At 36.4% G+C, this 15,345-nt stretch overlaps 1 protein-coding gene across 8 annotated transcripts in view; it reads right to left on the bottom strand.

Moving 5' to 3' along the window:
- Positions 1-15,345, bottom strand: part of Dmd (dystrophin) — a 2,349,574-nt gene that overhangs the window by 585,269 nt on the left and 1,748,960 nt on the right. For all 8 annotated transcript variants that reach the window (XM_087599109.1, NM_001370876.1, XM_087599108.1 and 5 more), the window contains 1 exon segment: positions 6,491-6,680. In XM_087599109.1, the coding sequence (XP_087455235.1) occupies positions 6,491-6,680 (190 nt within the window).

Below are 15,345 nucleotides of genomic sequence, written 5' to 3'. Positions count from 1 at the left end.
ACAATAGCAATACATAAGTAAATGAATTTTCATTTAAACTCTTGCATAAAATCTACATTCTAGTTATAATTTAGGCTATGCTTTAGGGAGTTTAAACTGCAGGTTGAATTGGAACAATTGCTTTATTAGTTACCATCTAAATTATGTTTTAGGAAGTTTTAATATGTAGGTTGGATTGGAACAAGCAGTTGACAGAAATTTGTTGAAGGAGATACAAGCAAGGAGAAACACAAATTATAATAGTAGTAAGTAAAGGGTACTATATAAACAATCATGTAGGCAAAATCCCCAGTTCATAAAAGAAAATGTAAAATTGACGTAAAAATATATGGAAATAAATACATGATCTCAAGTCTCCCAGAAGAGAGGATATAGTGTTGAATAGCAAAAGATAAAAAGACCTGGCCTGGCTTGTATCTTACTGAGTTTGCACTTTTGTGTGAGATATGTAAGTTAAGAAACTCTGACATTCAATAAGACATAGGATGAAGCTTGCAAAGGGAACAGAATACTTGAATCATTGGTTTAATGGAGATGAGCAGGCTATTTGGAAAGAAACAGTACAGATAACTGACATTTAGGAAGTATTGATTGACTATTGAGAGGAGATAATGAGATGAAGAAAAATCAAGGGAATATGAGGAATAGATCCTCAGGAAAATGATGCATAAAGAACGTGTCATTGAGCAGATGGAGAGGGATTTACTACATTCTGCAAGCCCAGTAAGTCAAGAGGAAGGAAATTGTTTCGTGGTCAAGTATAACAGAGCAAGCACACAGCTTTCTGGCGAAAGGAGGCCTTAACAAGAACATTTACATCTGAGCATGACCTGATTTCACAAAGCACATTTCAACTAAGAAACAGATGCAGAAACGAGAAAGAAAAATGTAAAACAAAATGGATGTCTAGGGAACCTAATGTTTCTATGAACTGACAAATTCCAATGAGGTGAATGATTTGAAATTACTTTTTTGATATTTAGGGTCTGGTTTGAAATGCTGAGCCAGCTCAGAGTAATATGCAGGATAGCAGGAGTCTCAGAATATCAGAAAGTCAAACAGAATTTCAGACATTCATTTTTCCATATATAGTTTGCAGTTGGTCAACCCTCCAAATATTTAGCATTTCATGAAAATAAGACTATGGTAATATTCATACAATTAACACATATAGTACTATGCCTCGTCATAGCAAGTATTTAAAGAACATTAGTTATTATTATTTACTATAATAGTTGGACAAAATACACTATTTTAAATCCCAGCAACACATTTTTTCCTGCTAGCATTTGATTTTAAATAATTTTCCTCCTATTCTGCAATAGTAAAAAACAAATTAGTTAATTTTTAATGATGTAACTATAGATACATTCCATACTTTCTCCAATTTTATTCTCTGTAACTAAAAATGGAAATAGTCGTAATACAGAATCATGATTTTAAAGAATCAAATTAGAAAATGAAAGTTTAATTACTTTGGTGATAGCCAAAGAGTACACATGGACAGTCCTATGGCTCCAGCTGCATATGTAGCAGAGGATGGCCTTGTGAGGAGAAGCCCTTGGTCCTGCCAAGACTGGAACCCCCAATATAGGGGAACTTCAGGGAAGGGAGACAGGAAGGGGCGAGTTGTTGAGAGGAGGAAACGCCCTCATAAAAGAAGGGGGGGGGGATGGGATAGGGAGTTTATGGATGGGAAACCAGGAAAGCGGATAATATTTGAAATGTAAATAAAAAATTACTCAAATTACTTGGGTGATTAGAAAATATAGAAAGTGTAGTTATTATTACTTGATATAACCTTGATTTATTGGTTGTAAAGAGTGAAATTTTAGATTTATAGCTTCAGTTTGACTTTTGCCTAATGGTAATTAATAATATTAAGATGGACCTTTCACTTAAGAAAGCTTTTCAAAGTACTTTTATGTTTACTACCTTCTAAGTTTATCACAAAATCTCTGTAAAGTATAAAAAAAGACAATGGTTATTAGAGGCTATCAAAATTGCCTTTGCAGTATGCACAGTGTCTTACTGCCCTGTACAAAGCTTAAATCCAAGTGGATCAAGGACCTCCACATCAAACCAGATGCACTCAAACTAATAGAAGAAAAAGTGGAGAAAAGCCTCAAACACATGGGCACTGGGAAAACTTTCCTGAACAAAACAACAATAGGTTATGCTCTAAGATCAAGAATCGACAAATGGGAATTCATAATACTGCCTTACTTCTGTAAGGCAAAGGACACTGTTGTCAGAACAAAACGATAACCAACAGATTGGGAAAAGATCTTTACCAATCCTACGTCTGATAGAGGGCTAATATCCAAAAAATACAAAGAACTCAAGAAGTTAGACTCCAGAGAGCCAAATAACTATTAAAAATGGGGTACAGAGCTAAACAAAGAATTCTCAGTGAGGAATATTAAATGTCTGAGAAGTACCTAAAGAAATGTTCAACATCCTTAGTCATCAGGGAACTACAAATCAAAACAAACCTGAGAGTCCACCTCAAACCAGTCAGAATGGCTAAGGTCAAAAAACTCAGGTGAGAACAGATGCTGGCTAGTATGTGGAGAAAGAGGAACACTCATCCATTGTTGTTTGCAAGCTGGTACAACCACTCTGGAAATCAGTCGGGAAGTTCCTCAGAAAGTTGGACATTGCACTACCTGAATATCCAGCTATATCTCTCCTGGTACCCAAATGATGCTCTAACATATAACAAAGACACATGCTCCACTATGTTCATAGCAGAGTTTTTTATAATAGAAAGAAGCTGGAAAGAACCCAGGAACAGAAGAATGGATACAGAAAATGTGCTACATCTACACGATGGAGTACTACTCAGCTATCAAAAACAATGACTTTATGAAATTCATAGGTAAATGGATAGAACTAGAAAATATCATCCTGAGTGATATTTTCACCCAATCACAAACACACACACATGGTATGCACTCACTGATAAGTAGATATTAGCCCCAAAGCTCGAATTACCCAAGATTCAATCCACAGACCACACGACGCTCAAGAAGGGCGACCAAAATGTGGGTGCTTCAGTCCTTCTTAAAAGGGGTAACAAAAATATTCATAGGAGAGGATATGGAGACAAAGTTTGGAGCAGAGTCTGAAGAAATGGCCATTCAGAGCCTGACCCACTTGGGTATATAGCCCATATATATATACAGATAATACAAAACTAGATAATATTGATGAAGCCAAGTAGTGCATGCTTACAGGAGCCTGATATAGCTGTCTCCTGAGAGGCTCAGCCAGAGTGTGACAAATACAGAGGCAAATGCTCTCAGCAAAGTATTGAACTGGAATGGGATCCCCGTTGGAGGAATTAGAGAAAAGATTCAAAGAGCTGAAGGGGCTTGCAACCCTTAAGAACAACAATGCCAACAAACCAGATCTCCCAGGGACTAAACCACTACCCAAAGACTATGGATGGAACCATGAACTGACCTATGGCTTCAGCTGCATATGTAGCAGAGGATGGCCGTGTTGGGCACCAATGGAAGAAGCCCTTGGTCCTGACAAGGTTGGACTACCCAGTGTAGGGGAATGTCAGAGGGGGGTGGGAAGAGGGGTGGGTAGGGAGGGGAACACACTTATAGAAGGGGAGGGAAATTGGATAGGTGAATTATGTCCAGGAAAGCGGGAAAGGGAATAACATTTGAAATGTTAATAAAAAAATAAAAATGATAATAAAAAATCCAATTAAAAAAAAGAAAAATGTTTTGATGGTTTAAATAGTTTAGCTAGAATATCACAAGTAACTGTCTTTACCGGTAGTATTTGGACAAGAAAAATATTATTTTTATTTTTATTTAAGAAAGAAAATATCCTTTTTACTAACACACTAGGAAACTTTAATATGTTTCAGGGTGAAATGTATTCACTAATTTTATTAAGGAATCTCATGATTTATAATATATGTAGTTCTCATAGATCCCATAAGTTATGATTGATTATGAGAGTTAATTATATATTGAAGTAGCTAATAGCCAATATAGCAATGAATAATAAGAGTCTTAGTCTCAATATCTGGAACAATTTGCAATTTCAGAAAATAATTTTAAAATAACTATCATTTTTCTCTATGCAGTAGCTTTTGTAGAAAATTAATCTGGCATTTTTTTTTTTTTTTTGAGTAACCACAATACTCAAGATCTGTTGGGAAAGCTATTACTTTGGGTAAGCGTTTGGGTCACTTCATTTTTTCTTTTGATAATTATTACAGTTCACTATAGGCCTGCAACATACACTTGTAATTCTAACATTCAGGAAGTCTGAGACTTCAGCAATTGAAAGGACCAGAGTACAGGGTGAAAGCACTAGCCTACAAACTTTACAACCTCAGTTCAGAGCTTCAGAACCCATGTACAAACTTGATGTAAATCCAAGATGCCTCCAGGAAAGGAGAAGCAGAAACAGAATATTCTCCAGAAGCTCCCAGCTAGGGCCAGCAGCAGCAAAGAGATCCTACCTCAAGTAAGATGGATAGGCATGGCCCAGCACCCAAGGTCCTCCTCTGACCCCCACACATGTGCTCTAATGGCCCCATACAAATAACAAACTGGATAACAAATAAAGGACCTGTTTATGAACAATAGCCATTAATAACAATAAACCCCACTCATCACTTTACACTAAGACCTTTAAGAAATCCTACCTTATTTTAAAATTAACATTTCTGGACTCCAACATTTTGAATGGTTTATGTGGCCAATGTTAGAGCTTAAGGATTCTAAAAGATCATCATTGGAGTTTATGTGAGAAAAATGATTGCGCAAGTAAGAAATAAAAAGCATGAACAGATTTGAGAAGCAAATACATACATACATACACACACACATAAATTTTAAGTACTACAAGAAAGCTAATCTAATAGTTCTTTTCAGAGCAATTTCCAATTGTTTTTGAAAGAAAAATGAAAATCAAAACACAAATTTTCTTTCTTCCCTATTCGTACTTAAAAAGAAATATAGCCAGGTTTTAATTTAATTATTCAGAATTTTATAATTTCTAAAGATTATAGCATATATGAAAACTACACACACACACACACACACACAGAAAGAGAGAGAGAGAGAGAGAGAGAGAGAGAGAGAGAGAGAGAGAGAGATAGGAGATCATGAATATCCTTGATATCTACCTGACAAACTATTTTGAGAGGAAGTCTATTAACTATCTGACAATGAGGCATTGAGGTAATTTGATCAGTCTTTATTTTCAACATAATTTGTTTAAAAAGCTATGCAATCAAAGCTTTACTGTTTATCAATCAAAGTTGCAGAAAAAATGTGAACCCATGTGCCAATTAAAATCTACTATGGCTTTGAAACTATCTGTAAAGTGAAATAAAGTTTTATTTACGGAATGGCATAAGCCAAGTGAGCTATAGCACTACAATCACTGTTTACTCATTCACCTCAGATTCAGCCAAAATAAAAAAAAAATCTGGATTCGCATGACATGGGGGAGCTCTGCAGAGATAAACTCAGAAACTATTTAATTCAAATTACCCCCACAGGCACAAAGAAAACTAGCATTGTGTGGATAGGCAAGTGAGGCCAGAAAGATAAAAAAGAATAATAAGTTTAACATGTAATAAAATCATTGTTTTAGCCTACTGTCTGCACCAAAGCAACAAATTAACCAATTGTCACATCAAAAGAGTCCAGGAATTTCTTCAAATTATAGTCTAGATACCAGTGATGTTCATTTATACATACAAATAAAACAAAAAGAAACCAGGCAGAAAAGAATGGATATAAGGCAATATTGCAAAATAATTCAAAAAAATCCCATCAGCTATTGAGAATAAACCTTTGAAACCTGATGAACTACAGAACATAATTCCATTTAAACAATATTACTCTAGGCTTCTGTTTTTGCTGTTCATACACATAGAATTAATAATTTTTGTTTCCAGGAAAAACAGTTGTCTGAAAATTGCACAACCACTAACTATAACAAATTTAGCAATCTCATTCTTATTTTCACAGATCATGTTAGGGAGAAAACTACAAAATGTCAGATTAACATTTCAGAATGTATTTGAAAGTAACGAAGGGAAACTGATTTAGTTAGCAACGCTAAATAAAACGGACAGTTCCTACAGATGCTTTCCCTGTAAGACATTAAATAAACAGTGAAAAATGGCAACCATTTTAATTTAATAAACCAAATGCTGAACTTACTTCTCTGAGTTAAGTTTCTGCTTGACAAAACCTCTGCTATTTTGGCAAGTATTTTTCTGGTCAAAGAAATGTGTACATTTTTGAAGCTCATGGTATTTAGTGAAATCACAAATGAGTCTTTTTACTGCCTCTGCCTCTTTCCTTCTTGCCCAAATGCTAAACTATATCAAACTGAATAAAACAACTTTATTTTTGTCCCCAGTGTGTCAGTATCAAGTACAAATGCTTAGACTGCTTCAGTGGGATTCACTAAATGGCCAAAAGAGAAACACTCAACTTACTTGCCATGGCTTCATCAGCTCTCTGACTCCTCTGGAGTCTTCTAGGAGCTTCTCTTTACGGGAAGCATCCTGTAGGACATTGGCAGTGGTTTCAGCTTCTGTAATCCAGGCAAGAAACTTCTCCAGATCCAGAGGGAACTGCTGCAGTAATCTTTGAGTTTCTTCCAAAGCAGCCTCTCGCTCACTCACTCTGCAAAGGGACAAACAGGCAGATGGAATTCACAAATATCACGATGGTATATGCAATGAACTCAGTAAAATGAGCAAAGATGGTGTACTGCTGGAACTCTCCATTTAACCAACAATCAGAATACTAAGCCCTTTGTTTATTATTTATTTCTATTTAATCTAAAGGCCTCTTCTTAGAGGAAGGCATGCAAGTGGACCTATTAAAATTAAACAACAATATTCTGGGGATGTGGCTCAATGGTAGAGTGTTTGCCTACTAAACTCACAACCCTTGGTTCAATCCCTGGGTAGTCCTGCCAAAAATGAATAATAATTAAAGTTTTGTATAAAAAAATGGATATACACCCATGAGAGGGAGAAGGAGAGAGACATTTTGGGCCTTACAAATTTTGTTCATAATGATTCCAAAATAGCTTTCTTTCAACTTTAAGTTTGTGTTGAAGTTAATCTTCATAGGCAAAACCTTAAATTCCCTTGCCGTGCCTATCTTTGATATAACCCCGAGGCAAGAAACAAGAATGAAGTAAGTAAAGTAAAAAAATCAGGAAAATACAAATGGGAACTTGGGATGTGAATACTGGAGGGGAATGTGGAAGGATGGATTGAAGGTAAGGAGAGGAAAACAGACTAAAATGAAGAAAGATGCAAAGATAACATTTCACAGAAAAAAAATTGTGCAAACTATCTCTTTGCCAAATACTAACTGGTTAAAAGTTCTTCTTTAGGTTCATTCTGCATTACCTAGAGATGAGGACATTTTCTAAAAGGAAAAAATGTATCAAGTGGAAAATGTAGAAACTGACAAATCAGACAGACCAAGTGGTTCAGTTTCCAGTATCTTTTGCCTGTTGTGTGATATGGCTTGTTAATAATTTTTCTGATTTCACGTTTCCTCTTCCTCAGTAGCTACTGTATGATGAACATCAACTTCACATATTATGACCACTTATTCTTAATTAAAATGTTAGCTCCTTCTGCCTACACCTCATGCTTGATTTCCCTATTTTTTTAAAATGGAAGAAACAATAATCTCTTATGAGAATTTTAAAAATCCTACTTTCCAATTGTATGTATTTCTATATAAAGTGTATATATATGTATATTTATAGCATATAATGTGTATAATGTGGATATTCACACAAATGCCCTGAGCAAAGGCCTACATAATAATAGCTCAGGAGGGAAATTTGCCTTAAGCAGTAACAGTTCCATCTAAAGAGATTCAGGTAAATTTTGTCTGCAATAAGGAAATTAGTACTGTATTTAAATGCCTTATTTGCCTTCGATGACTACACAAACACTTTCTGGGATTAAACAGAAGCTAAAAATGGATTTCAAAAAATTGAACAGTCAAATATGATACACACTGCTTGTTAAGATGTGATTGTCAATAATTATGCAAAACTGCAATTTATTTTAGCAGCAACTTTATCATGGGATGTGCAAAGCAGGCAATAAACAACTCCTGCGGAGCTGGCGGCAGCAAAGCCCCCAGAAGAGGTATTTATTCATCATGGGTAAGGTTTTTGCTGAGCACAGTCTTTCACCATGTAGTCTCAGCATTCATACTGGATAAAAATCTTCTGTCTCCATTAACTGGTAGAGGAGAAAATATGTTTATGAGGCTACCACTATTAGAAAAACATGACAATTGCACTAAGCTATTTATCAATTCCTAAGTAAATGTTAATGCTGTACAGGTAAAAGGTACCATGGGGTTCTGGTTAGGCAAAGTAGTTAAATCTGGGACAGCTGCAGGGCTAACTCGAAGTGCTGATTTTCCTAGTTTGTAGGTAAAAATGTCAATCCAAATAGAAAACTCCCAAATTGCTATCTGTTTATGGGATTTTCAAAATTCCATGCCATTGTTGCAGCTCTGAGAATATGAATATGAGTTAGGTATGTGCTATACAGGGAAACTCTCAGGTAGATTCTGAATACCAATGGTACTGACTGGCAGAAGAGAGCGTTTTATGCAATTTATACTAAGACTTGTCCTGTCTCCAACTTAAAACATATGATAGAAATAAGCTATCTCCTTCTAGAAGATAAATGCTGGGTCATACATTGACTTATCTTTGAATATAGTCCAATTGCAGATTCAATAAAAGGACATTATGAAATTCTCTCTTGGCAGAATGAAGTTTAAAAGATTAGACAGTGCACTGTATTTGAGTTGTCATCTTCATACTGGGGCATTAGATCCATCTGAGCTCCTCTGCTCTTCAATGAGAAACACGACTCACCTTCTGCCGCCACAGAAAGTAACCAGTAAATAACTTTCAAAGCAGGCTATAGGAAGTCAGAGGAAAGGGCTCTAGCCATATGATGTGATTTTTACCCAAACCTACCAGCAGTTTTCTGCTTTGTAAATTGGGCCCTTGGGGAAGCAGAGGAACTTATTTTCAGCATTGTAAGGCACCATTTTCGTCAAGGATACCCTTGTGGTTTGAAATATTGACATCAGGCTGAATATTTTCTTATTCAGAAAATACTTTAAAAGGAATTCAATGGAAGCAATGGCAGAAAATCTCTCCAAAAGAATTATTTTCCAAACTTCTTGGATCATAGATGCAACTGTTGTTTTCTACTTGTGTGGAGGTTTTAATGACTACAATCTCACTCCTGGGTTCAAGGAATGTACATTGAACCCGTATGTTTTAATTCTGTTAAATCTACTGAGGAATAAGTGAAAGGTACTTAATTTTCATATCTGTGCATTCAAATGAGCTCTAAATATGTTACCTTATTTTTTATTTTCCTCAACCATATGGCTATGGATGGCTTATGTGATAAATAAACATATAAAATATGAGAATCATAAGGAAATAAAAGATTGGCAAAGGAGAAAAGACTGCAAACAAATTAGTTTAAAGTTCACTTATTTGGGCTATGCAATCCTATAGACCTTCAAGATAATTTCACTGTATTTTAAAGGTATAATGAGTAGACAAAAGAAGTTATAAAAAAGCTCTTAAATTGTAATTACTGTATTAAGTACTTTATATATAACAAAGCATAATTATCACATTTCAAGCTAAGAATATAGTGATTTCTAAAGGTTTATTTTCTGGTCCTAAGATGTCCTTTCTTAGTACATATATAGGGATGTTACAGGACAGTGGTTTCAAAATATGGTTCATGGACCAGCAGTCCCAGCAGCAGCATCTGAGAACGTATAAGAAATGCAAATTCTTAGACCTCAGGATAGACCCACTAAAAGAGAACTCCTTGGTTGGAGTCCAACCAGCTGTGGTATAGAAAGCCTTCCAGGCCTTTTGAACACATGCTAAACTTAGAAAATCACTTCTGCTGGGGACAAAAGCTTGAGAACTACTGTGTAAGTAGAAGCTGGGGTGTAATGCTCAGATCCCTGCTTGAGATTGGTCGACTTCTTGTCCAGGTTTCTTGGAGTGTTGCTGGCTGAAGTTTTTCAGTGTCTGCATTATTTGAGAATTGGACACAGTTAAAGGAGTCCCCCACTTCAAAGTTGTTCTCCTCATCCCTGAAGTAGGCACAACCCACATAAGGGCGCATATCTGATATATGGGAAGTCTGGCTCTAGTGCATCAACTCAGGATGATCCTGAGGGTGACTCTGGTTCCTCTGGTTCCTTATTTGGAGTCAGGTAGGGACAATTGTTAGCAGTCATACTCTTTTCTTTTAATTGGATATTTTATTTATTTACATTTCAAATGTTATCCCCTTTCCAGGTTTCCCCTGTGGAAATCCCCTCTCCTATCCTACCTCCCCCCTGCTTCTATGAGAGTGCTCACCTATCCACTCTTCCATTCCCACTTCCTCGCCCTGGAATTTTCCTACACTGGGGCATCGAGCCTTGACAGGACCCAGGGCCTCACCTCCCACTGATGCCCCACAAGGCCATCCTCTGCTCCATATGCAGCTAGAGCCATGGGTCCCTCCATGTGTACTCTTTGATTGATGGTTTAGTCCCTGGGAGCTCTGGGGTATCTGGTTGGTTGATATTGTTGTTCTTCCTAAGCATTGCATACCCCTTCAGCTTCTTCAGTCCTTTCTCTAACTCTTATTGGGGTCTCCTTGCTCAGTCTAATCGCTGGCTGTGAGCATTCTCCATTGTATTTGTGAGACTCTGGAAGAGCCTCCCAGGAGACAGCTCTGATAAGCTCCTGTCAGCAAGCACTTCTTGGCATTAGCAATGCTGTCTGGGTTTGCTGTCTGTATATGGGATGGATCCCCAGGTGGGGCAGTCTCTGGATGGCCTTTCCTTCAGTCTCTGCTCCACACTTTGTCCCCATATTTACTCCCTTGTGGTGTACTGGATAAGCAACAAGTGCTCCCATCTGTCATTGCATATATTCACACACGCGCGCGCGCACACACACACACACACACACACACACTGCTCTCTTTAAATGAATCTCTGAGTCTTCACTTTTTCTATGAATCCATAATCACAACTTTGATGTGGGATAATCTTATTACATTAAAAACTAAAAAAAAAAAGAAGGGATATTTGCTATTTGCTATTTTCTAAAGTTAGGGTGAAGAATTTAATATGCATTGGAAATATGGATGGAAAAACTTTATCAATGAATTTTATTTCTAGATTAAAAGTATGTAAAATTAACAAAATAAAGGGAAAGGGTAAGGTGATGCCAAGATACTATTATATAAAGGGGAGGGACTCATGCAACCACACCCCCACCTACAAAGCTACTAACAGTTAATGAAAACTAAATGAGGGAATGTTGTTTTCTTCAATGGTGTGGCCACTGAAAAGTTGTCCATATTCTAGTAAATAGACTCCTCCCTATGTTCAGACAAGCAAACCTAATTAAACAGAGTGGGCCAATGGAACACACAAAAGTTGAGAAGAAGGGTTTTATAGGCAGGGATAAGAAAGGGATGTAGGGGTAAGTATAGTCACCACAAAAACTATGTGTATATATGCGCACACATGGTAATTTAAAGTTCATTCTTTGTCCTTGATGTGGTTGAATGAGAGATTTCACTCTACAGTTCTGAGTGTCCTGGAATTAATAGCTTTGTTCAAACTCATGGTAATCTTCCTGTCACAACCTACACAGTGCTAGGAGAACAACCAGGCATATATTAAGCTGAAGGTGAAATATAATACATTATATTTCAGTGTTAAAGCTCAGTTTTTAATGAATTTGCAAACATTGCTTTTTTCTTTCTTTCTTTCTTTTGCTCTCTATTTTAAAAAAACTGGCCTGGAATTCTTTGTGAAAACAGTGTTGGCCTTGAACTCACAGAGATCTACCAAACTTCTCTTCCTAGAGATTTCTGTTTCTTAATGTCCACTTTTCTTTCCCTTCTTTCTTTTCTTATTGAGACAGGATTTCATAGCCCAAGGTGGCATTACACTCAATATCCTTGAAATATAATCTTCCTGCCTTTTATCTCAAAACTTATGATTTAAAGTAAGAACTTCCATGCCTGCTTTTGCCTCACTTTTGCTTTACTAAATTTAGTTGACAGTTTGTTCCCTCCCAGTTACTTTGACCAATACATGGGTAATATTTTAATCTGAACCTCATTCTTCTTTTCACATGTGAATTAATAACTCATTGATAAATTCACACATGAGTCTATTACATGGCTATTATGTACCAGGATCTATATATGGTGATGGTGATGACACAGAATTCATTATGCTTTATTTGGATGTCACCACATAACATACTTCTGGTAGAGCAGGCAGATAGGTAAGAATGTAATTACATTTACAATGTGCTTAGGGCTATAAATATTTTATGGGAAATCTATAGGGCTATATATATTCTATACTATAGCTCAAATGTACCATGAAATTCTAACGCACTTTCCTTAACAAGTGATAAATGTATTATAAAATACTTGCCTTTTCCTATCAAAAAATAGGAAAATTACTTAGCTTAGTTCTATCCCAAAATGCAGTGATAAATGCTCAATAAATGTTTGCCCAATGGAACTAGTTTTCATAAAATTAGGAACCCTTTGGATAAGCAGTGCAAATTGCAGCTGGGTTTATTTTACTGTTAAAAAATCAAAAACAAAAAAAAGCAAACAAACAAACAAAAAACTTAAGAGTTATAATCTGTCTTATGCTCTAAAAATTTTTGATGTTCAGTCTGCTTACCAGGTACAACTGCGACAGTCAGTACAGCTGAGTTGCATGCTGTCCCCCACCCCACCCTGAGCTTCATCTCCTCCCCTCTCAAAGAGGTCTGCAGGACTCCAGGAACATTCATGTCCACCTGAGGCAGAGCTGGCAGAGGTAAGTAGTATACTGTTCCCTGAGTTCCATTATCAGGTTCAAGGCTCTTCCTGCCTCCCTGGACCCATAGAGAAGCATCTAGCCATCACCAGTGGCAACCAGATGGCTCAAGGCCAGCACAAGAATACAATGAACAAGAACCAGGACAATTTGACATCACCGGAGCCCAGCAATTCTATCACCTATCACAGCAAGCCCTTGATATCTTAACATGGCCAGAGTATAGGAAGATACCCTTATATCCAATCTATCAAGTATTATAGATTGAAATGCCTAAATCCCTTTAAATGCAGGAAATGAAACCAAACCAGTGAAGGAAATGAATAAAACCACTCAAGACCTGAAAACAGAAAGAGAAGCAATAAAGAAACTGAGGGAATCCTGAAGATGAAAAACCTAGGGAAGAGAACAGTAAGTACATATGCTTCACCAACAGAATACAAGAGATAGAAGAGAATCTCTGTCACCGAAGATATTATAGGAGAAATTGATACATCAGTCAAAGAAAATGTTAAATTGAAAATGTTCTTGACACAAAACATCCAAGAAATCTGCAACACTATGAAAAGACCAAACCTAAGAATAATAGGAAAAGAAGAAGAAAAAGACTCCCAGCTGCAAGACTCAGAAGATATTTTCAATGAAATCATAGACGAAAACTCCTCCAACATAAATAACGAGATGCCTATAAACAACACAAAGCTTAAAAAAAAACACCAAATAGATTGGACCGGAAAAAATCCTCCAGACACATAATAATCTAAACAGAAATTCTGCAGAACAAAGAAAGAATATTAAAATCCATATAGCAAAAAAGGACAAGTAACACATAAAGGCAGATCTATCAGAATTACACAGGACTTCTCAATAGAGATTCTTAAAACCAGATAGACCTGGCCAGATATCTTTCAGACCCTAAGAGACCACTGATGTCATCCCAAACTAATATACCAAAGCAAACTTTTAAACACCATAGATGGAAAAAACAGATTATTCCAAGATAAATCAATATTGCTTGACAAATCCAGAAGTACAGAAGTTTCTAGAAGGAAAACTCCAACTCAAGGAAAATAATGATAGCCAAGAAAACACAGGAAATAACCCCATGCCAGTAAAACCAAAAGAAGGGAAACACACACACACACACACACACACACACACACACACAGACACACACAGACACACACACACACAGACACACACACACACCCAATACCAACATCAAAATAATAGGAATAAACAGTCATTGGTCATTAATAACTTTTAACATTAATGGGCTATAATAAGACACAGGTTAACAGAATGGACAGAAAGCCACAATCCATCTTTCTGTTGCATACAAGAAACACACCTCAGCAACAAAGATAGACAGTTCCTGGGAGTAATAGAGTTGGAAAAAGGTTTTCTAAACAAAGTACCCAATAAGCTAGCTTAAGTAGCTATTCTACTAGCTAATAAAATAAACTTTCAACCAAAGTTAATCAAAAAAGAGATTGGGAAGGACACTTTATGCTCATCAAAAGAAAAATCCACCAAGATGATGTCTGAACATCTATGCCCAAATGCAAGGATACCCACATTTGTAAAAGAAACCTTACTAAAGGTTAAATCACACATTGAATTCCATAGATTAATAGTGGGAGGTTTTAAAACACCACTATCACCAAAGGACAGATCCTCTAAACAGAAACTACACAGAGAAATAATGAAACAAGGTGACATTCTGTATCAAATGGACCTTATAGATATTCACAAAACATTTCACCCAAACTCAAAAGAATCTACCTTCTCAGTGTCTCAGGAAACCTTCTCCGAAAGTGACCATATACTCAGTCTCAAAGCAAGCTTCAACGAATACAAGAAAATCAAAATAACCCCTTGTATCTTATCTGACAACTATGAATTAAAGTTGGACTTCAACAGAAACACTTTAATGCTTACAAACTCATGGAAACTGAACAGCTCTCTATTTAGTGACCACTGGGTTGATGAGGAAATAAAGTAAGAAATTAAAGATGTTCTAGAATTCAATGAACATGAAAGAAGTCACAGCATACCAAAACTATTTGACACAATTAAGGCAGTGTGAACAAAAAACTTCATAACATTAAGTGCCTTCATAAAGAAATTGCAAGGAGCTTTTGGCAGTGTTAAGCTTCTGGAAGAGTCAGGGTCATTTTTCTTAAGATGTGGTCACTAATAGCTTCCCTCTGTTATTTTGTGTAGCTCCACACTCATGCATATATGACTAACACTGACTGAAAATATTAAGTTATCCAAAAATAACTCAGTCAGCAGCTGACTGAGACAAATGCATATACCCATAGCCAAGTGATGGGATGACGTCTGGGGCTTCTATAAGAGAGATTAGGGGAAAGATTAAAGTATCAAATAACCTGGATCC

Source organism: Rattus norvegicus, chromosome X (genome assembly GCF_021556685.1).
Source record: "Rattus norvegicus strain SHRSP/BbbUtx chromosome X, alternate assembly SHRSP_T2T, whole genome shotgun sequence".
Taxonomy (NCBI): Eukaryota; Metazoa; Chordata; class Mammalia; order Rodentia; family Muridae; genus Rattus; species Rattus norvegicus.
Note: the sequence above shows the minus strand (reverse complement) of the source record. Positions and strands in the feature narration are given on the sequence as shown.